The sequence below is a fragment of the Cheilinus undulatus genome, linkage group 10, assembly GCF_018320785.1.
Source record: "Cheilinus undulatus linkage group 10, ASM1832078v1, whole genome shotgun sequence".
Lineage (NCBI taxonomy): Eukaryota > Metazoa > Chordata > Actinopteri > Labriformes > Labridae > Cheilinus > Cheilinus undulatus.
Genome location: NC_054874.1, coordinates 44,806,025 through 44,830,427, shown reverse-complemented (window position 1 = coordinate 44,830,427; position 24,403 = coordinate 44,806,025). Strand labels below are relative to the sequence as shown.

The 24,403-nt window shown below is 38.3% G+C and overlaps 2 protein-coding genes across 2 annotated transcripts in view; one reads left to right on the top strand and one right to left on the bottom strand.

Annotated features, from left to right (window-relative positions):
- Positions 1-129: 129 nt before the first annotated feature.
- slc49a3 (solute carrier family 49 member 3) lies at positions 130-21,062 on the bottom strand. Its single transcript, XM_041798113.1, has 10 exons — positions 20,664-21,062; positions 14,592-14,750; positions 14,291-14,507; positions 13,631-13,707; positions 10,945-11,082; positions 9,827-9,943; positions 8,223-8,375; positions 7,506-7,663; positions 6,354-6,457; positions 130-4,523 (listed from the first exon to the last, which is right to left on the bottom strand). The coding sequence occupies exons 1-10, from the start codon at positions 20,829-20,831 to the stop codon at positions 4,348-4,350; spliced, it is 1,467 nt and encodes a 488-aa protein (XP_041654047.1). The 5' UTR covers positions 20,832-21,062; the 3' UTR covers positions 130-4,347.
- The window catches only part of LOC121516714 (polycomb group RING finger protein 3), a 120,844-nt gene continuing 116,621 nt past the window's right edge, over positions 20,181-24,403 (top strand). The window contains exon 1 of the mRNA XM_041798115.1: positions 20,181-20,222. The gene's annotated coding sequence lies outside the window, so the exon portion shown is untranslated. The remainder of the gene's footprint in view (positions 20,223-24,403) is intronic.

Below are 24,403 nucleotides of genomic sequence, written 5' to 3'. Positions count from 1 at the left end.
CACTTAACATGGAGTAATCCCTGTGCATTATGCATCCTGCTTTTTAATTATTGTGCAAGAATTGTATGTACTCTGATATTTCTAATGCTATTAAGTATGAACATCAATCAACAGCAACATATTGATGGAAGTAACATTTTAATGGCATTTTGAGGCATTTAGACAAAAAGGGAAACATTTGAAAAATACTTTACTCCTCCAGTATTTCATATCTTTAGCCCTTTAGTAACCGCTTTGATTATACAATTTAATATTGGTCTACAGAGCCAGTGGAAAAAGTATATTAAAGCCACTGTAAATGGAAAATATAAGAAAAAACCCAGCAGATTCATTGCACCACTAAACATGAATGCCACTCATTTCAACCATGTACAAAATCATAAGTTGTATAAGGCAGTGGTTCTTAACTGATGGGTCGGGACCCAAAAGTGGGTCATGCAGCCCTTTTCAGTGGGTTGCAGATGTGTGCCTGCGCCAAATTGTTTGAGACGCTTTAAAAACAGACATGTTTAGTCCTTTTTTCCTTGTTTTGTTGCATCTTTTGTACCATCTTAGGCCCAACCTCAACTATTTTTTATTAAATACATCTGATTGACCAAAAAAATCTACAAACTTTTGGTTGCATTTCTCCTTGAGGAGTTGATGTTGGGTCCCATGACTCAACCAGTTGAGAACCACTGGCATAAGGCACACACAGGTCATTTTGTCAGTGGATTTATTTTCTTTATTGCACAAACCCACAGCTCATGGTGTCAGTGCAATGAGGCTGCAGCTTCTTTCATAAACAGTCCAACAAATCTATAACACTTCTGTCTTAAGTGTTTTACAGAGTTGTAGAAATAACAATGCTTTAAGGCTTAATTTCCTTAACAAACAACAGTGAACAGAACCAAAAGCTAGTGGTATAACCGTTTTGTTCTGTTTGGTACAACAACTTGTTCCAAAAGAAAATAAAAAGTTTCATTTCTCTTCTTGGTGTGTGAAATCTTTTGCACCTGATTGATAGTCCTGTATCTTGGCTTGTGTAGTCCTGAACCTACACAGAAGCCTACGCACATGGCCTGGCATGGCCTCCCTAAAAATGTAACAAGTCAGAAAAATGCAGATGAAAGATCACTGGATGTCAATGATCGTCTCCGAGTGTCTACAGGCATATAGGTGAGCTCTGATGTCGGATAAATGGCTGCAGATGACAGATTCATCAATCTACCTGCAGTCATCTGGAAACACCAGAAGTGCATTTCCTCACTGTGTATCTCTCAGTGGCTGAGCAAGTGCAATTAACAGTATAATCTTGAGATAACATTAAAATTTCCATGACAACTATCTAATTTGTCAAGAAAGGAAAGACTCAGATTAACTCGTATCTTCTATAGTGGTTTTAGCTCAAGACAATAATAAACTGATGTGAAATTTTGGCCTACAGAGCCAAAATGAACAAATAGCTTATTTATTCAAAATACTGAAGAGCTGACTTGTTTATATTTGTCTCAACATTAAAGTAATTGTTATGACTTCTCAGGGCCAGAGGCATTATTTCTGGTTTTTTTTTACATCCCTCCATATGCCCGCCCATCCTGGCAATTATTGCGAACATGGTATCTAAGAAATGCTTCAAGGGCTTTTCCTCTAATGCTGCAAAACATCTGCTCTGACTCAAGGATGAACTGATTTGATTCTGGAGCTTAAATGTCAAGGTCATGTGGCCTCATGTTCAATCCTCTCAACACTTTGAGGGATTTCCTTCCAACTTGGACAGAAATGTCCACCCTGACTTGAGAATAAACGGATGAGATTTTGGAGTTAAAAGGTTGAGGTCAAGAACCCCTCAATCCCTTTTGTCTTGACCCACAGCTGTACTTTGAATGTTCAGCAACTGTAAACCACCTGGAGGCAAAGAACTGTCCCGAGGTAGTTCTGAAAATGTGGCTGAACTTCACTGAAAAATCTTAAAGCCAACATAAGAAATCTAATAACAAAGCTAATGACAATAAAAACAAATGTTTTTTTAAGAGGCTGAAATGAGAAAATTAAACAACAAAATGATTTGTGATTGATTCAGTTATTGGCAAATAATCGAGTAATCATGGCAAGCTTAACAAGAGGAGTCAATGTAACAGTAAGGATTTATGACACAGATCATAGCAGATCTAGAATATTGTCAGCTGTTTTCTCAGTGCAGTCTGATGGCAGAATAACGTGTCAGTGATTTAAAACACCAACAAAAGCTCTTTTTTTTAGGTCAATCCCTTAAAGTCACAACAAAGTTCTTCTCTGCATGGATGCAGGTAAAAAGAAAGACTGCAATGAGTTCTAACAAACCAGCAGTGATTTTAGCAGCACAACTGTTCATTAGACTGGCTGCAACTCATAAAAAAATCAAGATATTTAAAAGGAGCATGTTTACACAAATAACTCTGACATTGGATGAAAAAGCTTTAAATCTCTAAAACTCTAAGTCAAGTCATCATAAAGTTCCCTCTCATTATGTCAGTAAAGGATGGGAAAAATGATCATAGAAAATGGAAATTAAACATTCAAATGCATGATCAGTACAGAAATGTTCATTTTCCCACCTTTCCCAGCCATCAGGAATATCTATAAAATGCTAAAAAAAAATCTGTACAAATTTCACCTCCAAAGTTAAATTTTTGTGCAATATTACACACTCATCAGTAGGGATGGAGGAGACCCAGAACCATAAGGATGTGCATTTTTCAAAACCTGGAAATCAAAACCTTATAGATACTGCTATTGAGTCTGGTGATGTTAAGCGTTATTATATCTCAGGTTGGGAAACATTTTTTTATATGGATGCATGACATTATCGGCAGATTTTAGCTTAAAACATTAGTAATCCATATCAGCAGATATGAACATTTCTGCTGATATTTACTATAAATACTGGCAGTATGTACAGATAATTTTGTTGAGTTAAAGGCAGGACCTACAGACTGTCAGCTCAAGTCTTCCTTTGTTTATGCCCATGCCTTTAACTTTTTCTAATGACTCATTTAAGTGAGGCCGAGTTTAACCCTTTGAAGCCTGAAACCTCAAAAAATTGCCAGAAAAACTCTAATTTTTAACTAAGATGTTAGTTAAACCTTCTTTTGAAAGCCAAAAAGAGAAAAAATTGCCATTAAATTTCACATAAAAATTTTTGTATTACATTTGATGCATTAGGTATTTCTGGCAATTGATAATCCCCTGGAGAGAATTTTTATCATTTATCAGATTGATCGGTCCATTCAGTTTTTACACCGCTTATTCAGGATTCGGGGGCTGGAGCCTATCCCAGCTGTCATTGGGTGAGAGGCGGCGTACACCCTGGACGGGTCACCCGTCAGTCACAGTGGCTGACATATAGAGAAAAACAACAGGAAAGAACAGCAGGCACCAGCTTGTCTTTGAAATAAATAGGAGGGACTCCAAAGAAAAATGGTTTAGGACCACTACTGTAGGGGGTGTGTCATCCAGACCTGTTAGCTGTGCTGCTAACATAAGCAATGCTAGCTCTGTTAGTGTCAGTGTTAGTAATGTTAAAAGGCTGTTAGTCAGCTTGTCTGCTGCTGCTGCGGCAGGACAGCCCTCATCCTCCTCCAGTCAAAGCAGCTGTGGTGAGATCCCAAGACTTTGTCATGACAGTAAAGACAAAAGCCGTTTTTAAACAGATTCCACAATAAAGGTGAAAAGGAATGCCCATTTCTGTTCCGCAACGAGCAATTCACAGAAAGGTGTAACAGAGCCATGCACGTCGTAGCTATAGTAATCTAGGAGCGCAGAAGGCCTATCAATTAGGTCATACCCCATGTATATATGTGGCACAGTTAAAATTTAGCCTGTGGCTTTTTTTTTCTGCATGTCATACCGTAACCTCTCATCCCCATTTCAAAGTATCTTCTGACATCCTCTAGAAATAAAAGCCAAAAAAAATCTTAGGTTTGGTTGTTAAAATTACTATTAGAAAGGGTAACATAACTGGTATATTTAAGGCCAATTATATTAAGGTCAACTTTTTTTCTATGATTACAGAAAACTATTGATAGCAGTATCAATAAGGTCTTGGGAAGTAAAGAAGTACCTCTAAGGGTATAAATATCAATAAAAATTAACTAATACCATCCCCAGTCATAAGTGCTTTATTTTATAAGTTCTGAAAATTGAATGATGCTGTTAGCAGCCTCAGAGCTTAGATACAATCTGTTATCATACATCAAAGTACAAAAATGTTTGGCCCCAAAAAGGATCACTGAGAACACGAGTGCCTTAATCAGAGGAATCCTCTGAATCTTAAGGTTTATGTAATAAATGCCCACAACTCTCTTTGTGTGTTTGGTCAGCAGCCTCTCAGGAGGTTTCAGAGTTTATACTCTCTGAGTGCTCGGTGGTCGTCGAGATACTCCCCGGTTCAGTCCCGTACATCGCTTCTTCCTCTGCCTCGAGCCGTTTGTATCGTGTGTGGAAGAAGATGACGAAGATGCAGGTGAAGAAACTGAGCAGACTGGCCATCACCATCAGCGGCACTGAGGAGGAGAAATATCAGGATTAAGATACAGAAACAGTGTTTTGTGACTGAATAAACCACAGTGAATGGGTTTTCATTGCAAAGAGAATGTGCAGGAGGATGTTTGGTGGACTGCAGATAGACTGACAGATGACGGAGTGTAAGATATCTGAAAAATAAATGAAGTCCTGTTATCACAATTGGCTCACTGGATGTATGTCTGCTTGTACAAAAGGTTTAAATGTTTCAAACTGAAAGAAAAATCAAGAAAATTGCAAACCATCACGAGCTGAGAAGAGTTATGGCGATACTAATTTCCTTTTCCAGCAGGACTTGGCACCAGTCTACAAAGCCAGAACTACCACAAACTAGTTGGCTGACTGTGGTATTACTGTGTTTGATTAGCCAGCCAACTGGTCCAATCTGAACCTGAGAGAGGATCTCTGGGGAAATGTCAAGAGGAAAATGAGAGACACCAGACTCAACAATACAGATGAGCTAAAAGCTGCTATCAGAGCAACCTGGGCTTCATAACCCCTTAGCAGTGCCATAGACTGACTGGCTCCATGTCATGTAACACTAATGCAGTAATCTGTGAAAAAGGAGCTTCAAGCTCCAAGCTAACATAAATGAGAACAAATTATTGACAAGAAAGTCAATATTTCTGTGTTATAAATCCTTTTTGAACTGATGTTTTGTGATGCTCTAATGCCCAGGTGTCAAACTCAAGGCCCGAGGGCCAAATCTGACCTGTGGAACAGTTAAATCCGGCCCGCAAGATGATCTCATATTTCTGTTATAACTGGCCCATTAGTATGAGGTCTGCAGATTTCCTCAAGTATAAAAATGTTAACTTATCCTTGATGATTTAAAATATCCAGGTTAAGTCACAAAATCTGAAAAAGTAAGGAGTAAAATTTATTTGATAAGAAGTCAGGAATGTGGGAAAAGAAATAAATTTGTGTTTTGATATTAGATTTTCAATTTTGCATCTCACAATTACGACTCAAATTTAGGATTTTGACTTAATTTCATACTTTGAGCATTTCAACTCAAAATTTTGACATCTCATATAATATTTTGAGCTTTAAGATTCATAATCCCATAGTTTGACCTTTTACACTTACAATTAAAATTTTGAATCATATTTTACTTTAATTTCATGATTATAAATTTTATTTCATATTTTGACCTCTTAAACCCATGATTTTGACTTATTTCTAAAATATTTGAAATTACAAAGCATTATTTTTCAATTTCATGTTTTCAGCTTTTTGAACTAATAAATTTACTTTTCTCAGATTATGAGCCTTTAACACTTATCTTTTTAACTTTTTAAATGTCAAAATCGTTTAGCATCAGTGCTAAGTTTTTTATTGCTGTTTTTTTTTCATATTTTATTACCGGTGAAACAATGTTGACAGTTTATGATTAAAATGGTGACCCTGCTCTAATGATTAAAGATAGTGGATTTTAATTTTTCTGAGCTGTAAGTCTTAATCGTCAACATTAGGCTGTGTAGAGCTTGTTTATACAAGGTCAAAAACCTTCTCTGACACTTGATATTTATTACATTTACACACAAAACATGTCATTTAGACTACAGAGGACTGAGTTAAATGTTGGAAGAAGGGTATGATATGACACCTTTAAAAACGGTCTGAAATTGACAAACAGAAACAACGTTCTTTGAGATCCCTCAAAATAATTGTTCTTCAACAATCCAACGCCTATGCTTCATGGTCAGTAAACCACACACACTGAGTACAGTTCTTAAAAAGTGAGTCTGGTTTGAGGTGGCTTTGTTAGCAGCTCAGGTTGAAGTATGTAGTGAAATCTTGTGACCTACCCTTCCAGTTCAGGATGTCGTTCCCGCATGTCGCCAGAGGAGCGTCTGTGAGTGGCGTGGTCAATGCCTGAAGGATGACAATGTAGAGAAGAGACTGAACCTGCCTGTGAAAGACAAAAAAAACGATCTTATTTTAGCATAGTTTACATATAACGTAGAAAGATGAAATCGGAGAACTCAGCTATATTCAGGCAAAAGAAGTTTCAGTGTTATTGTGGTATTATCTCACAATGTGAATTTAAAAAAAACTCTGTCTGAAACCTGGACAAGCTGTGTCACCCGATGCTCATACATGGTCCATTTCCACAAAGTGGTCTGGTTTGGTTTGGTACAGTTTTGTCATGGTTTAACACATTAAACTCTGATCTCACCCATGTTTCCTCAGCTGTTGTCCACCCAGGCTCTCTCATCTTGATGGGAAATACGTCTCTTTAAAGAGATCCATATCATTTGGCATAGTTCAGTAGAGCTGGTTGTTTGGGTCTCTTCATTTTGAACCAGTTTGGCTTTTTAAATGTGGACTGAATAACAACAAAGGATAGGGGAAAGGAAACTGGCACTCAAATGGGAACTAGTTAAAGCGGCTCATATTGAAGAGCTGTTTTGTACAACAGGCTTGTTCATGAACGGCATGGTTTATTAAATTGAGAGGACATCACTGTTTCAATTACAAGCATGCTTGTGACAAAATTAGGATTTTTTAATATGTTAAAGGGGCTCAGCTAGCCTGTTAGCTTAGTACTAAACTTCTCTAGTCTCATCTCCCTTCATCTGTCTAGACAAAGCTAGATGCTAGGAGGTCTGCAGGTTATTTGTGACATTGATTGCCTTGCCATCAGGTAAATCTGTTAAACTGAGTTTTGTACAGTTTAGGGTTCATGCTCATTGTATGTCGAGATCTTCTGATGATAAATGCAGTGTACAGGTCCATTTAGAGCTTTAAAGTACTAGCTTACTCCCATTCCTATTTATTCCTAATGGCTGTCCTCCACTTCCTGATCCCCAACAAATATCATTCCGGATCACATGATTGCAAACAACCCATTGCTGTTGTTTGAATTGAGAGCACCCTGGTGGTGGAATTTCCATACTGTGCATTTTAAATCAATCTATTCACTGTGCTGATAGATTGTAGAGTTTAGACATTAGTACCCTGATATGAAGAGGAGTCCAGCTGATGTTGCCTCTCCAACAGGGTAGGAACATTCAACAGAGAGCTCCATGGCCACCGGGTAAATGGCGAAACCAAAAAATCCAAAAAGAGAGCAGACCACAGCAATGGCGATTTTCTGGTCCTGCATCAGAGACACCTGGAAGGAATAGGGGAAAAAGGATGAAATACAAGTTCATTTTTCAAATGCATACTTGAGCAAACATTTGTTTCAGCTGTAATGCTTTCCCTAAATAATGTTTAACACTTAAGTATCAATGCAGATTCCAATAGAGTCCATAGAAGAGCCACCTAATATAAACCCAATTTTGATCATAAAAGAGTACAAATAAGAAAGTTTTCCAAACATTATTGTCATCCTCTGAGTAACCTCAAATGGTGATTTTATTTATATGTGTTTACATTAAATCTAAATTAATAGGCTGTCAACCACATTTGATGAAAAAACAGCTATCTTTGAAGTGTTAACACATCAAATAAAAAGTTCCAGACGACTTATTTTGTTTATCCATCAGCTTGTCTCTAACACTGCAGACATTCAGTTAAAACAACATTGTGAAATCAGTCCAAGATGCTTCTCATAAAACTCAATCTGCAGAAAGTGAAATTTTACTTTGTTTGTTTCCACACCAGCTATTTCAAAGTCTACTCTCCTTTTATTCACTTTATTAAAGGTTATACATTTATTAGGTTCTTACCACAGAGAAGGCGATGCATGCCAGAGAAGTGAGGCTCATGTTGATCTTTGTTACCTCGATGAAGTGCTTCGTCTTGTCCACGTACAGACCCAGAATAGCAGCGCCCAGGATGCCAAAGACAATGAAGCAGCCGCCGCAAATACCAGCAAAGTACTGCAGCAAGAAAATGTATTCAGTTTTTGTACAATTCAGATACATCTCAGATATTTTAACACATGAATAACGTAGTCTATCACCATAAAACATTCTGTAATTTGTGCTTTCACTGCTCATTTGAAGCTTGTTCACAAAATAAACATCAAACTTTTTACAGAGAAATCAGTACAATGTCTTTTTTAGAATTTATTTTGGTGCTTTTTAGCCTTTACTCAGATAAGACAGTGGTCAGAACTGGACTGATGTGCGGGAAAGGAGCTACAGGCCAGATCTGAACTTAGCTGCCCACTTCCAAGGATAACAGCCTCTGTACATGGGGCATGCAGACATGATCACTATACTACCGTGCCGAGGGCTATTACTCTCCAGATGTTGGTTGGTTAGCTGATTGATGAGACAAAGCACTGAAGCAGAATAATATGATGTTATTTTCTGATTGTTAACAGGAGTTATGCTCTATAGAAGAAGACTGTACAAACATTGACAACTCAACATCTATGTGCAGGAAATTGCAGGATTCTGTTTGATTCGAGGAGGCACTGTGAATGTTTCTCCCCTGCCCTCCATCACAACCTCCCCTTCCCATAGCCTGTTTGAGTCAGCCTTCAGCAAACATGTTATATTAAGTCCCTTTATCATCCCATTAAAATGCACGTTTTAACAATAATGTCTGTTGCAGACAGAGAGGAGATACAGCCACATGTCATGGTTCCTAAAACATTTTCTTTATGCCCCGCCCTGCAGACTTGTTTGTAGTTTACCTTGCACCTTGTTGCATAGTGTCTGGACAGAATGTGTTCAGATATTATCGTGCAGGCTGGAACAAGTGGATCTAGTCAATATGTATCTTTATAAATAAGGATAATAAACAATAATCTCTACTTATTTTGTAGGCTTCTCAATTGTTACTGTGCTGTGATCATGAAATTCATGTGATTATAGGGAGGTGCATGCTGGTTGGTCTATTGCCATTTCAGTACGATATAATGAGGTTAAAATAACATGTTATTAAAAAGTTTGTTTATCCTTTATATTTAAGTTCATCTAGACCAGTGGTTCTCAACTGGTCTAGTGTCAGAGCCACCACCACCTCCTCCTTAACAACAAAACATGACTCAAATTTCTTACATTTTTCAATCATAACCAAATGTTTTTAAAAAATTGGGCAATTTTGACTTTAGATGACACAAAAAATGTGGCTGAACAAAGATATGGAACCATATTCTTCAGAATAAACGCCCATCATAGACTTTTGCCACATATTAATTTTCCAAGGCCCACTTCTGGGTCCGAACCCACCAGTTATGAACCAAGGATCTAGACTATCAGAGAGGTGCAATAAGGACACTGACACATCATGCACTTTTTTAAATCCCATTGCTCGGTGCCTGGGTATAATATAAATTGATTGTTTTTTTCCCTTGGTTGGCTATAGCCCTGGTACTTACATTGGTGTATCCTTGCACACACATGATCTGCTCCAGCAGGGTGGAGAAGCAGCTGAAAACAGCCATGCCGGCACCAAAGCAGATCAGCAGGATGAGGTAGGCTTTGTTTTTCATCAACTACAGAAGACACAGAATAAAAAGATTTTTGAGGGGAGCCTGCAAGGAATAAAAAGTCACTGCAGCAACAGATTTCAACAGAGAAGAATGAGCACAAATGGAGAACAGAAATAAGTACTAAAATATGAAAATGTGGTAATGGGACACAATGACAATGATAATTTTCATGTGACAGTGATTTAATGGTTCCTCCCATTTCTCTGGATGTTTGCTGAGATGTTTCTTCACCTTGAATGGAGTCCACCTGTGCTAAATTAATTTGATTGGACATAATTTGAAAAGGCACACACCTCTCTATAGAAGGCCTAACAGCTGACAATGCATATCAGAGGAAAAAAAACAAGCCATGAGGTCAAAGGAAATGCCTGCAAAACTCAAAGACAGGATTGTTGACAGGCACAGACCTGGTCATTTCTTTTCTTAAAAAAAACTGATTTAACCAATATAATGGAAAAACTGGGGATGATTGTTGGGTTGCTGTTTCCTTGGACATTATGTGTATTTTAAAAAATTTGTTAACCCAAAATCTGCTATGGCAAAATCTGTCACAGATCCTAATCTTAATTCATGTTTAGGACCTGCATCACTGTGTTTAGAAGAGTGCCTTCTGCAGTGAGAACTAAAGTATGAGCATCACATACAGCTGGATATGTCATGGATGTAGGTAAGAACATCTTCGCTGCAGGTAGAAATGTCACCACCAGGACAAAACTCTTCATCATTGAGGTTAGAACAGATTTCACTGTGGATATTAAATGTCAATCTCTACAGGAGGAAACCTCATTGCTGCAAGTGAACACAGTGTCACGAGAAAAAATCTGGGGAGCATGATAATGCTGTGATGATCTGTTTATTATTGGTGTGAATAACAGTGACTTGGAGGTCCTATATTCCTCTGTATTTTATAAAAACAAAAATCTTCTTAAAGTTGATTCAGTTTATAATTTCAACCTGCCTGTCTCAAAATCATTTAACCCTCTACATTCATCATGTGTCCTTACCAGTTTAATCCCCTGTATGAACGGCTCCGAGCTGGACGCCTCAGCACTGGCTGACGGGGGCGTCGGTGGGGTGCTGCTCCGTATCCCCACTGTTGCTAAGAAACAGATGATGCATGCCGGGACTGCATAGGCCAGCAACTACAGGAGGGGAGAAACACACATAATGTGTTAATAAATGAATGTCAGCACCTTAAATCAGACACAGTTTATCATCATTAGCAGGTGAGGTGAACCCTGCAAACGACACACATAGTTCAGCTGCTGCAGTTCTCTCTATTAGCAGCTGTTATCCCACAATGCCCTGCAGAAATGCCCTAATAGTAGGCAAACAAATCAATGACCTTTTTCAGATTTTTTGGCATTTTTACCTTTACTATATTGCAGTAGATGGGGATAGAAACAAGGAGGAGTAAAAGTATTTTTATGGCACAAAGTCACCAAATACAGCTGCCAAGCGGTCTATCAGTTTGAATCAATAAGGCAGACAGTTATGTGCTGTTCAACTGTCAAAAGTCGTAAAAGTTTCTAAAATTACTGATCCATGCTATTCTACTCTTCTGTTGGGGTACACAGTGTACCTATCTGACCTCAGTGGCCGTAGACTTACCGCAGTGCATTGATTAGTCAAAAGAGCCTGCCCAGAGTCCAAGTCTGCCCAGAATCAGGCCAGCTGACCTTCAAGGTTCACGTGGCCTTGATTGCTTGGTTGTGCTGATTTACGTTCTATAACATCAAGAAGATCAGATCTGACAGAGCATGCAACACAGCTCCTACTACAGGCTCCTGTAATAATAAAACTCATTTGTGGCCTTCTGCATACAAGTATGAGTAAGTTCTGTATAAGTTATGGTGTAAAGTGTACGCTAAACCCTACACCTAAACCAGTTTCACTTGTAATTTAACCATGTGGCACTGTTTGGTGACACTATGGAGGTTTATTTTAATAAGAAGACCACAAAAACCAAACCAACCAAAATATTGTAGCAGATATGATGTCTTCAAAGCCTTTTTAAAAGTGGTGATTGCTATAGTACTGCCTCTCATGCTGGTCTGTTAATATACCAACAGTTAAAAGTACTTTTTATAACTGCTGTAAATCAACAAACACCAATGAAACTGTACGTAAAATATGTCACATCATTATGGTTAGGTGATAGTGACCTTAAGCAGTGAAATCCTCAATAACACAAGATAATCTAATGGTTTTTTATTATTCAATAGCAGGACTCCTTTCTAAAAGTATTCACCCCCTTGGATGTTTAACCCCTTTATTGATTTTATAAATCAATCTTGTTTTTTTTTGTTGTTTTTTTTACCAAAAAGTACAAAGAACTTTTTTAATGTCAAAGTGAAACAGATTTGAACAAAGTCATGTCAGTTAAATATATATGTAATGTAAAATAAGAGTCTGTATAAATATTCACCCCCTTCAAGTCAGTATTTAGTAGTCACCTTTGGTTGAAATCACAGCACTGAGTCTGTATGGATAGGTCTCAGTCAGGCTTTCACAACTGGTCACTGCAATTTTACTCCACATTTCTTTGCAAAACTGCTCAAGCTCTGTCAGGTCTTGCGGGGATCAGGTGTGAAGAGCCCTTTTCAAGTTCACCCACAAGTCATATATTAGATTGAAGTCTGGGCTTTGACCCGGCCACTCCAGAACATTCACCTTGTTGTCATTAAATCATTTCTGTGTAGCTTTCAATGTATGCCTTAAATACAAGCCTTCCAGGGCCAGGTGCCGAGAAGCATCCCCACAGCATGATGCTGCCACCACTGTACTTCACAGTGGGGATGTCTGTAGTGATAATGTTTGGTGTTGCCAAACATAGAGTCTTGTCTGATGGCTAAAAAGTTTTCTTCCACTTGACCATGGAGTCTCCCACATATTTTCAGTGAACTCTAGTCCATATTCAATGAGTTTTCTTCAACAGTGACTTTTTTTTTGCCACTCTCCCATAAAGCTTTGACTGGTGAAGGACCCAGGCAACAATTTGTTGAACAATGAGTCTCTCCCATCTCAGCTGCTGAAGCTTGGAAGTCCTTCAGAGCAGTCATAGGTGTCTTGGTGGCCTCTCTCACTAGTCTCCTTCTTGCACGGTCACTCAGCTTGTGAGGACAGCCTGATCTAGGCAGATTTACACATTTTCCATATTCCTTCCCTTTTTTGATGATGGATTTAACTGAACTCTGGGGGATGTTCAGTAACCAGTGACCGGGCCCTCCAAACACAGGTGTCATACTATAATCACTTGAAACACATTGTATGAATCAAACCATGGCAAACTGTACTAAACTTTGCTTGCTTTGCTTTGTTTTTGTACTTGCTTCTGCACTTGTCAAAGCACTTTGTAAGCCCATGTTTTTTTAAAGTGCTATACAAATAAAGTTATTATTATTATTCTTATTATAAACCACAGTGCACCACTTGGAGGACATGCACCAAAACAAATTTAAGCTGATCCAAAAGGATGAAAAGCAAGGCCCAAAAAATGTGTTATTGTAAATTTCTAGAGTCCAAATAGCAATGCCCATTATCTCATCCCCTTTGCAGAGGTTTCATTCATTAGTCTTCTTCGACAGTTTGCCCAGTTAATTTCAGGTCAACAACATACAACTCATCCAAAAACTTGACTTGACTAGTTGTTGGTGGACTTTAAGTTTCTTTTGCAGTGGTTGAACTCACCAGGGCTGGGATTAACTCATTTCTTTGAGCGATCATGGGAGAGATGATGTTGGCAAGAAGGATGCCCAGGGGATTAGCTAAGAAGAAAAAGGAGAAGTGGAATTCAGCTTTATTTTTGTTTCATGTCCGGCTCAGAATCAGTGCAGCTTTAACAACACTTTCTGTTCTTGTTTCTGTTGCACTAACAAAGTTAAAATTAGAGCTTCATCTTCAAGCAAAAATCTATACCTCTTATGTTTAAGAGGATAAATAACCATTAGTATATTTTCAGCGGTGCTTATTTATGTCTGCATACATGTTTCTTTTTGTTGAGTATGCAGGAGAATCTGCTGACATAAAAATGCTTACATGCACCTCACAGCATGTGACAAAAGTGACCCACTTCCTTCTTCTATTTGTAACACAGAGCAAAAAAAGTGCACAACAGCCAACATTTAATTACATGCAGAAGACTCTACATTAACCTCTGCTTTTTGTGATCACAATGACTGAATGAAGTGCACAAATACTGTATCGCACCATAAGCACAATCACATTTGAAGCATATTCTTACTTTCTTTAAATAAAGGCAAATGTTAAAAACAGCCTGTCCATATGGTTTTGATTAAAGCTGTATATCTAATTCCAGTACTCAGCTAAAACAAACAGTGAATCACTCACACATTGAGGCGATGGTGTTCGCCGTAGCACGCTGGTGGTCGGGAAACCAGAGTGCTGCCAACTTGGTGGGGGTGAAAATGATGAGGGGCTGAGCCAAGGCAGCGAGGGTCTGACCGAGCATCACTACACCATACTGGATTGTGAAGTCCCGACCAGATAGGTTCCCACAGAAACGCACCAGAGCTCCAAACATGTTCAGCCAGGACCCCAGAATCAGCTGCAAGGACAAGATGACATGAAGATTGATTGGTTGATTGGTTGATTTATACATACATACATACATACATACATACATACATACCGTGACTCGCAGCCCGAGGGTGTCCAGCATCCACGTGGTCCCCATACTGAGGGGTATGGCCACCACCATGTAGACCAGTGATAACCAGTTAATTTGCTCCAAGGTGACCTTTAGATACTTGGCTGACTGGTCCGCTACTGGAGCGAAGGTCAGCCATAACTGGACAGAATAAACATAAAGAAATGTGTTAGAAAAAATTAGATCCACGGCTCCACAGAATAGTGACACCCAATTGTGTAAATAATCATACACATTTAACAATGAAGCTTTTCCACACAGGCAACCACTTATACCTGGTGGAGCATTTGAACATACCGCTGATATTTGTGTCCAATGTATGATTTACAATACCAATATGCACAGTCAATATATCAGCTGTGAATATCGGTAGAAACGCAGATATCTGTCAGCCGGATTGCAAATTGAAACATCAAAAACTGTGCTGTAATTTGGTCTGGAAGATATTGGATGTGTTGGTTCCGGAACCACGGTGCTACCAGATTTGGATACTCATCCCTATAAATTCCTAGCTGTAATAGTTGTTCCCAATTCTGTGACTGCTTATGGTGGTTTCAGACAAACTGTCAATTTTTATTCATTATTACTTTGAGCAGTTTCAAGTTATTTCAGTGACCCTTGTGCGTTTTTTTCTTTAATGGAAGAGTACCAACAATATTGTCCACATATGTACATTTAACTTGAAATTAATTCTTCAGATTGACCATGTTTAACAGCGGGAAGGTTAACTGAGAAAATCCTGACAAAGCATGTGAAATAACACAAAAGCACATTCTTCTTAAGTATAAAAAATAAATTAGCTGTACATGTTCAGACCTAAAAATTAAGTCCTAAGAAAACACTTGTGAATGAGGATGTAAAAACATACAAAAACTTCAGCCAAGGTTAAGATACTGGTTCTGCTTCAACTTCAAATATTTAAACATTTGCATGATATTCATTGCCAGTATATAGGCTATAACAATTGGCAGGCCAATATCAATAATAATCTTTTTCTTTAGCTAATACCTGCCAATACAGATATCACAACAATAATACTGTACATCCTAAAATAGTGTACTGTACATCTGGCTTAAAAAAACTTGCAAAAGTATTTAAAAAATCTGAAATTATTTGATCAAAGATGAGAAATCTATACTATATAGGGTCTCAGATCAGAATTCTTTACATTGGTTGTGTGGCAAATATTTGCACTGCTGCATAAGAATGATGGTAATCCCCACAAAGAATGTGACTGAACATTAAACATCAGCTTAGTGTGCTGAGCAGTTGGGAATACTCGTAGATGCAAAAAAAGTATTGCATTTGCTAACAAGTATTGATTTTGATATCTAATCCTGATAAAAACTACAACCCCAATTCCAACAAAGTTTGGCCATGGTATACAATGCCAGTAAAAACAGAATGCAATGGTTTTTAAATCTCTAAAAGCAAGGTTTGATTCAAAATAGAGTATGAAAAAGATACCAGGTGTTGAAACTAAGACTTTTTACAATTTCCTGAAAATTAATAGCTCTTTTTGAATTTGATTGCAGCAACACATCTCAAAAAAAAAGTAGGGACAAGTAAATGGTGCTAATGACAAACTGCTGGAGGAGCATTTTGTAATTTATTAGGTTAATTGGTTCAAGGTCAGTAACATGTCTGGGTGTAAACGGGGCATTTCAGAGAAGCAGAGTCTCTCAGAAGTTAAGATGGGCTGAGGTTCAACAATTTCAAAAACTGCATTCAAAAATCGTAAAGACCTTGAGCACCCCAGTCCATTATGTCATGAAGAGATTCAGAGAATCTGGAGAAATCTCTGCACACGGGACAAGGCCAAAGGCCAGTATTGGATCCTTGTGATCTTCGGGTCCTCAGGCAGCGCTGCATTAAAAACAGGCATGATTTTGTACCGGAAATCACTTCATGGGTTCAGTAACACATCCAGAAATCACTGTCTGTCAGTGCAGTTCGACATGCCATCCACAAATGTAAGTTAAAGACGTCTCGTGCAAAGAATAAGCCATTTGTGAACATCCAGAAACGCTGCCATTTCCTCTGGCCTAATGGTCATTTAAAACAAACTGAGGCAAAATGGAAAACTTGCTTGTTGACAGCAAACAGTTCAAAGGTCTGCGTCTCCAATAGTTTAGGGTTGGATTAGCGCTTATGGCGTGGTCAGCTTACACATTTGGAAAGGCACTATCAATACTGAATAGTGTATAGAGGTTTTAGAGCAACATGTGCTTCAATCTAGACAACAACTCTTTCAGGGAAGGCCTTGAATACTTCTGCAAGACAATGTGAAACCAAGTACCATATTCATCAAATCAGTATGGCTTTACAGTAGAAGAGTCCAGGTGCTGAACTTGCCTGCCTGCAGTCCAGACCTTTCAGCCATAGAAAACCCTTGGAGCATCTTAAAACAAATAGAGCAGAGAAGAGGACTGTTTAGCTGCTAGAATCCTACATCAGACAAGAATGGGACAACATTGCTCTCCCAAAACTCCAGCACCTGGGCTCCTCAATTCCAGACTTTTACAGGCTGTCATTAAAAGAAAAGGAGATGGTACACAATTGTAACCATGGCCCTGTCCCTACTTTTTTAAGAAGTATGGACTCATTACAAATTAGCTAATATTTTTCTTAAAAAATGAAATGTGTCAGTTTCACCATCTGACATGTCTATGTTCTATTGTGAATAAAACATGGGTTTTACAAATCATTGCATTTCATTTTTATTTACATTTCAAATAGCTCCCCAAAGCTTGGGGAGTTTGGGTTGTAAAAAAACTCCCAAAAGTATTTGAAAAATCTGGAAAGATAATAAATCTACACTATACGGAGTCTCAGATCAGCATTCTTTACATTTGTTGTGTGGCAAATATTTGCACTGCTGCATAGAATGATGGTAAAAGCTGCAAAGAATGTGGCCAAACATTTAACTCTGTAGATGTAAAAATGCACTGCATTTGGTTACAAGTATTGGTTTTTGATGCCTAACACTGATTTATACTTTTTTTGTTCTTTCAACTGTGTGTAGAGCTCTGTGTGCAGATTATATGCAGGTGAAAAAGAAACTATTGGGGTTTGAAAAAAATATACAAGACATCAGCAGATGCTTGTCCCCACAGTTTCCCATTTTGTAAAGCTCCTCCTGATCCCTGCTAACGTCCGACAGATTGATGTCTAACAGGCTCATCAGCTGTTATTCCCTGCCTCATGAATGAGTCTCTGCCAGCTGAGGATCCTTTGTGAGTGTGAACACCAGCCCTGAGTCAACAATAGCTCCACAGAGAGGACGAGTCCCCCGGGAGCTGCAGAAAGGTGAGGCGGGGGGGAGGAGGGGGGCTTGAGTTTGCATGACAGAGACAGGCACACTTGCCTCCAGGCACACTCTGCTTTACAATGACAACATCTCTGGGGGATAATATCAAGTTTCAGAGAACATAAAGGGACACCACATGTCATCTAAACACAGTGTTCACTAACACATCGGCTTTTTGACGCTAAGTCTCTATGACATCTGAGGAAAAAGACAATAAAGCTGCCCATTTATGGACGTATTTAAGGGGGCAGCTACTTCTTATTTATAAGGACAACATGTAAAAAAATAAAAACATGATTGACTTCATTATTTGATTTATAAGACAATGGGAACAACTGAAACAATAGCTTTCCCCTATTTGATGGGAATTAATCTTTGGATGGAGGGGTATATCTGAGCTTATGAACAACAAACTATTTCTGCTGATGTTGTCTGCATGTCACATTATGTCTTCTTGCCTTCTGTTTGGGTTTGTTGCTTTGTTTTTCTGCTTTCTTCTGCACTTGTCAAAGCACTTTGTAAACCCATGTTTTAAAAGTGCTATACAAATAAAGTTATTATTATTATTATTTCATGTCTGTAGTGGTATTATCAGAATAACATGACTGATGGATGCTTTAAGCACTGAAATTTGGGAAAATTATATATCTCAACCCATATTTTTAACCAAAAGCAGCCTTCAAAAGAGCAACCACTGTTCAAAAGTGTTAGCAAGATGGCACATGTGTAAATCTGCCTAGATCAGACTGTCCTCACAAGCTGAGTGACCATGCAAGAAGGAGACTAGTGAGATAGGCCACCAAGACACCTATGACTGCTCTGATGAGACCCAAATGGTGCTTTTTGGCTGTCAGACAAGATGCTATGTCTGGCGGACACCAAACACTGCACATCACCACAAACACACCATCCTCATTGTGAAGTACAGTGGTGGCAGCATCCTGCGGTGGGGATGCTCCTCAGCAGGCGACCCTGAAAGGCTTGTGAAGGTAGAGTGTAAAATTAAAGTGGCAAAATACAGGGGCCAAAGGAATGGAGCTATTATTGCTGCAAAAGTATTTGCAAATGCGTACAAAGATCTGCACACAAATCCACAAATGCGTGTACAGATCTGCAAATGCCTGCACAAATCCACAAATGTGTGTACAGACCTGCAAATGTGTGCACAAATTCACAAATGCCTGTACAGGTCTGCAAATGCCTGCACAAATCCACAAATGTGTGTACAGATCTGCAAATCTGTGTAAAGATTTGCAAATGTGTGCAAAGTTTTGCAAATTTTTGCAAAGATCCACAAATGTGTATAGAGTGTAGGCTAAATTTCCCTGTGAATTTTACTGTGAATTTCCCTTCAGGGATTAATAAAGTATGACTTAACTTAATTTTACATTACTATTTTTAATGAATTGGCTCTACTTTGTAGAAATCTGTTTTCACTTTGACATTAAATAATTTTTTTGTACTTTTTTCGTCAATTAAGCCAACTTTACTGCCCATGATAAATCTATAAAATCATTAAAAGAGTAAAACATCCAACGGGTTGAGTACTTTTTACAGGCACTGTATAAGCGGGAAAACGGCTCTACAGACTCTATGCCTGGCTTTGACCCAGCAGAAACACGAAGTGTCAAAGTGAAGTGGGGGGTTGTCTGCCTCAACATGTCCTCAGAAATTAAAGTATGGTGTTCATCTAAGCCAAAAGTAAAGCGATGATTCTGTATAAAATGCACAGGTCCAAATAAGGGCTAGGCGATTATGGCAAAAATAAAAATCACAATGAATTGGCTTTTCTACCTCGACTGCGATCAAGAAACGGTTATCCCACCCCCAAACTTGATTTATGGTTATTTATTGAAACAACTGAAATCAAAACGCATCAGCTGAAAGAAAATGTTTTTGTAAAAAATCAAATTTTCCAAGAAAAGTAGAAAACAACAACTTGTATTTCTTGCTTACAAAACTGCACCTGCACAGTCAGCTCCGTGTTTGAGTTTTAGCAGACTGGATGGGATTATGTCACAACACTGGTACTTTTTCTTCTCTTGGGTTTCCAGCAGGATAAGTGCCCTGCGACACCTGGCTTCCTATCACAGGACTACACAGCCAGTAGTTTGTTTTAAGGGGGTGTTGCATTAGTAGAGAGAGAACTACAAGGGGGAAAAATCTAAATAACTGACACAGCAGGTTTGCGTTGGTTGATTAATTGCCCAGCTCTAGTCTGAATGCTGAAGTGGCAATAATGGATTGTTTCCTGAGCAGAGACAGTTTAGCATCTTTGGCTAAGGCACCTGTGATTCTGTTCGGTAGGTATCAGCTGTGTTGGTACTGGTTCCATTTGATATTGGTTTTTCATACCCATCCCTACTGCTAAGCCCTGCATAGTGCTGAAAGCAGGCAACAGGGCCACTCTGTGGCAAACTGGGCCAGTGGCATTCTCCCTGTTAAAAGTCATGGCACTAACAGATGTACTTTGGAGCTACTTTACCAACGTGTGGAAGTTATATACTGTTGCTTTATGCTAGGATTTATGGACTCCTGTCTTCAGGCACCCTTTGACCTCCGTACAGTTCACCTTCTTATCTGGTTTTAATCATACGATATCTTCAGCAGGCTTTCAGTTAGTGCAGTGGTTTTCGGTTGATAATTTTAACAGTACAGATACTACTGAGATATTGACATCAGTACATGAATTCTGCGTGGGGCTGCATTTGACTTTAACAGTCATGTCATGTTGGTTTACTTACCGTCGCGTTGGAGCAGTTCAACAGGCACAACACCAGCAGGACAAACCATCTCCTCTTGTAAACTTTAAAAAACAGAAGTTTCTTCAGTTCTGGGTTTGGTCCTCTCGAAACATACACAGGAGGAGAAACAGTCTGTACTTCGGGTGAAACTTCGTCTCCAGTCTCCATTATTGTTGGCGACGTTGAGGTTAACCAGCGAAGCTAGTTATTAACACCGTACAATTATTCGAGGTATCAAGAAGTTCATGTTGTCGGGTCCCAGGGTCCTTAAATTTAAACAAAACTAGTTTATATCCTTTATATTACAAGTTATGAATCCATTAAGTTGTCTTAAAGTCACAATGGATGACAGGAAAGAAGTGTAGCGTCTGAAAGAGCCAAGAAAACACGCCTTCATGATTCAGGTCAGTTAGCCGAGGAATGTCGCTGAGCTCTACCAAAGATCTTTTATAAAGACGATGCACTGCTCGGTTGTTTAAAGCAAGAGACTCAACACAAGATTCAACTTTCTGGATATTTTGCAAGATGACGGGTATCTAACACAGACAGCCCTTTTATCTGGACATTTCTCAAAATAAATAATTGAAAAACAAAGTGCTTTACAGCGAACAAAGTGCTTTATATTTAGGACACACACATGGTGACTAATTTTGTGTCTCTATGAGGGTTAGGCTACTAAAAGTTAAACGTCAGAAACCTGACCTGCAAAGCCAAATTACAAAACATTAAAAATAGTCAACTAAACAAAAAAAGCTTGTCCTCCATAAAAAAAAACACTCTAATGCAGTTAAAGGCCAAAAGTTAACAAAGCTACATAAGCTGTGTTACCTGTGTTAGTGATGTAGTTTAACACTGTAACCTTTGAAAGTTTTGCAAATCTAATAAACCCATATTTAATTCCCGTAATAAAGCTGTTGAGCTAGTGTAGCTAAAGCAAGGAAGCTTAGTTAGCTTATGCTACATTTGCTAAAGCTAAAAAAGCTATATTAGCTACATGGCTTGTTATATTGTCTTTGTAGCAAACCTAGCTTCATTATCAATAGCCTAGCTATGTTTGCTGAAGCTCACATTGCTAAAGCTAACATAGCTACTTTGGCTTAAGTAGTGATAACCAATGAAAACAGCTCCACAAACATCTTTTGGGTCCTGGCCCACCAGTTGAGAACCAAGGCTTTACAGTGAGGAGAAATAGTAACCATATAATTTTAAACATTTTACGGTGGCTCTCCTGTTCCATCATAAAATTTGGTTTTGTGAGGTTTGATTGTAACTCCATATTTCCATATAGATTTTTTAAAAATTGAATTTTACCTATGGTCTTTTGGAGTTCATCTGAACCAGTTTTATACCTGAGATATTTGTTATTTTCTGTGTGTCTGATGTTGAAATATTCACTAAAAATAAATTATTATGGGAGCGCGGATGGTCGAGTGGTTTGGGGCGCTACCCGTGTGCGTGGGCGGCCCGGCATCGGGTCTGGCCTGTGGCCTTTTGCCGCGTGTCTCTCCCCACTCTCTTCCCTGTTTCCAACTCTATCCACTGTCCTCCTCTATCAAATAAAGGCAAAAAAGGCCCCAAAACAAATCTTTAATAAATAAATAAATAAATATTGTAAATATTATGAATTATTAGTGCTGCTTTTTCTTCTATTGAGGTTTTCTATACTGTAGTGCTGTTAACTATGGGAGCATTGAGGAGACATAAATCCTTTCATCAACTCTTTCAGGCTTATTTCATTATTTTGGGACAACAGGTGTGTTTTCCCATGATAGCATATTTACTATTTGAGATATGAAGAAAATGATAAAAGATATTTTTTATCAAAGGATCTTCTGCACTTCATATGGAGCGTTGAACACATAAAGAGCGTCAGTCTTACATTATTAAATCATTCTACCACCTAAAAGAGATTTTTTTTTTCAGGTAACTGGTATCATAGACAGAGTGAGACATCTTCTCTATTCAGCATCTTTGATGAGATGGACAGGATAACAAGCCACACCCCTCCTTCTCTGAAACGCTGGAAACGAATCACTGAATAGAAAGCGAAACTTGCTGAAGTGGCTCAAATTATATTTCTATGATTTATGTCAAATAACCAAAATTATTTTTTTTTTAATATATTAATCATTTCAAAATATAAATATCGATCATATTAATGAAATAGAAGTTATTATTATCTTTATAGTTAGCAAGCAGGCCTCCAGTTTTGATCTGTCCTCAGGACCCTGTACCATGAACTCATTAATAAGAAATTACAAATGAAATAAACAAACACTCAACCCCTACAGCGTAGTTACTGAGAACTGTTGCAGCTTGGATGTTAGATTAAGCAAAAAGAGGACAAAATGTGTTCAAACAGCACATCATTACAGAAGCCCTTGAGGACATGCATACATACATTTTTTTTACCCTGTCCTCTGTGATAACATGTGCATTCAAGCTGTTTTCTCAAAATCTTGCACAGATAAAGCATTATCACTGAATAACCAGTTTTTATATCCTAAGATACAGGATGAATAAGTTTAGATCTCGAGTGAAGAGTCAAAATTTGCCTGTTATCTCAGAAAAAGAGTGAAATAGAATAGAAAGATGCATGTCTGCTCAAGGCTTCCATACACTGGAGAATTTCCCTGCATTTTTTCCAGACACACAACCCACTAAAACCTCTTTGTAACTCACTTTTAGGTCCTGACCCAAAACCACGTGTCTCTTTTTAATCTGGCCTAAAAAATTTTCTAGTCTTGAAGATAATAAAATCTTTGGTAACAGCTATTTTACTTATTATTATTGAAAATAATAATATTTTAAAGGAACAAGGGGAAAGAAACCCCCCCTCTCTCTTTTAGCATTTGACATGATAATGATAAATAATACAAATAATATGAGGAAATAAGAATATCTCCCTGTATTTTTCATTTATTTAACTTAATGTGGTTGAGCTGTATCTTGGTCAACTTTTGAACAGTATGAAACACACTCAAAATTCAGTCATTGTGTACATTTTTTTGCAAATATTACTAGTAACTCAAGCTGACAGGTTCATTTTTTTAAAAGTAACAGTACAATATTTGACTAAAGATGTAGTAGAGCAGAAACAAAGGCATACTGTGGGTGGATTTATCATTAGACAACGACAGGCAAATACCAGGGCCTCATGTTCCACGAGCCTTAAGATTTGTTTGTTATAGATGTCCTTCAAATATGAGGTCTAATATCACTTTCAGTGATTACAACATTTACAGGAATGTAAATAAGGGGGAAAGAGTGTTTAGGGGCTTGCGGATGGCCTAGCTGTCTAAGGTGTGACCCATGTATACGAACGGCCTGGGTTCAAATCCAGCCTGTGGCCCTTTGCCGCATGTCTCTCCCTTCTCTCGTCCCCCTTCCAAATCTATCCACTGTACTCCTCTGTTAAAATAAAGACGCTAAAAAATGAATCTTTAAAAAAAGTGATTAGAATAGCATGAAAATATAGGTTGTCTGGAAAGCCTCTGAGGAGGACCTGCAGCCCAAAGAGCAATATCAAGGTGCCCCAGAAAGCCCAAAATTCATATCAGTGGGTTCTTTGCTGATGATGTCAGGCAGCTGCAGAGAATCCCCACTGGGGGGCAGGTGGTAATTTCTGCATTGAAAAATGTGACCAAAAAGGCTGTATTTTGAGCTGGGAGTTCAAAATGTGAAAATATAAACATCATTGATACTTTATTTACTTTAGTGTCCTGAAAGAAGTGAAATAT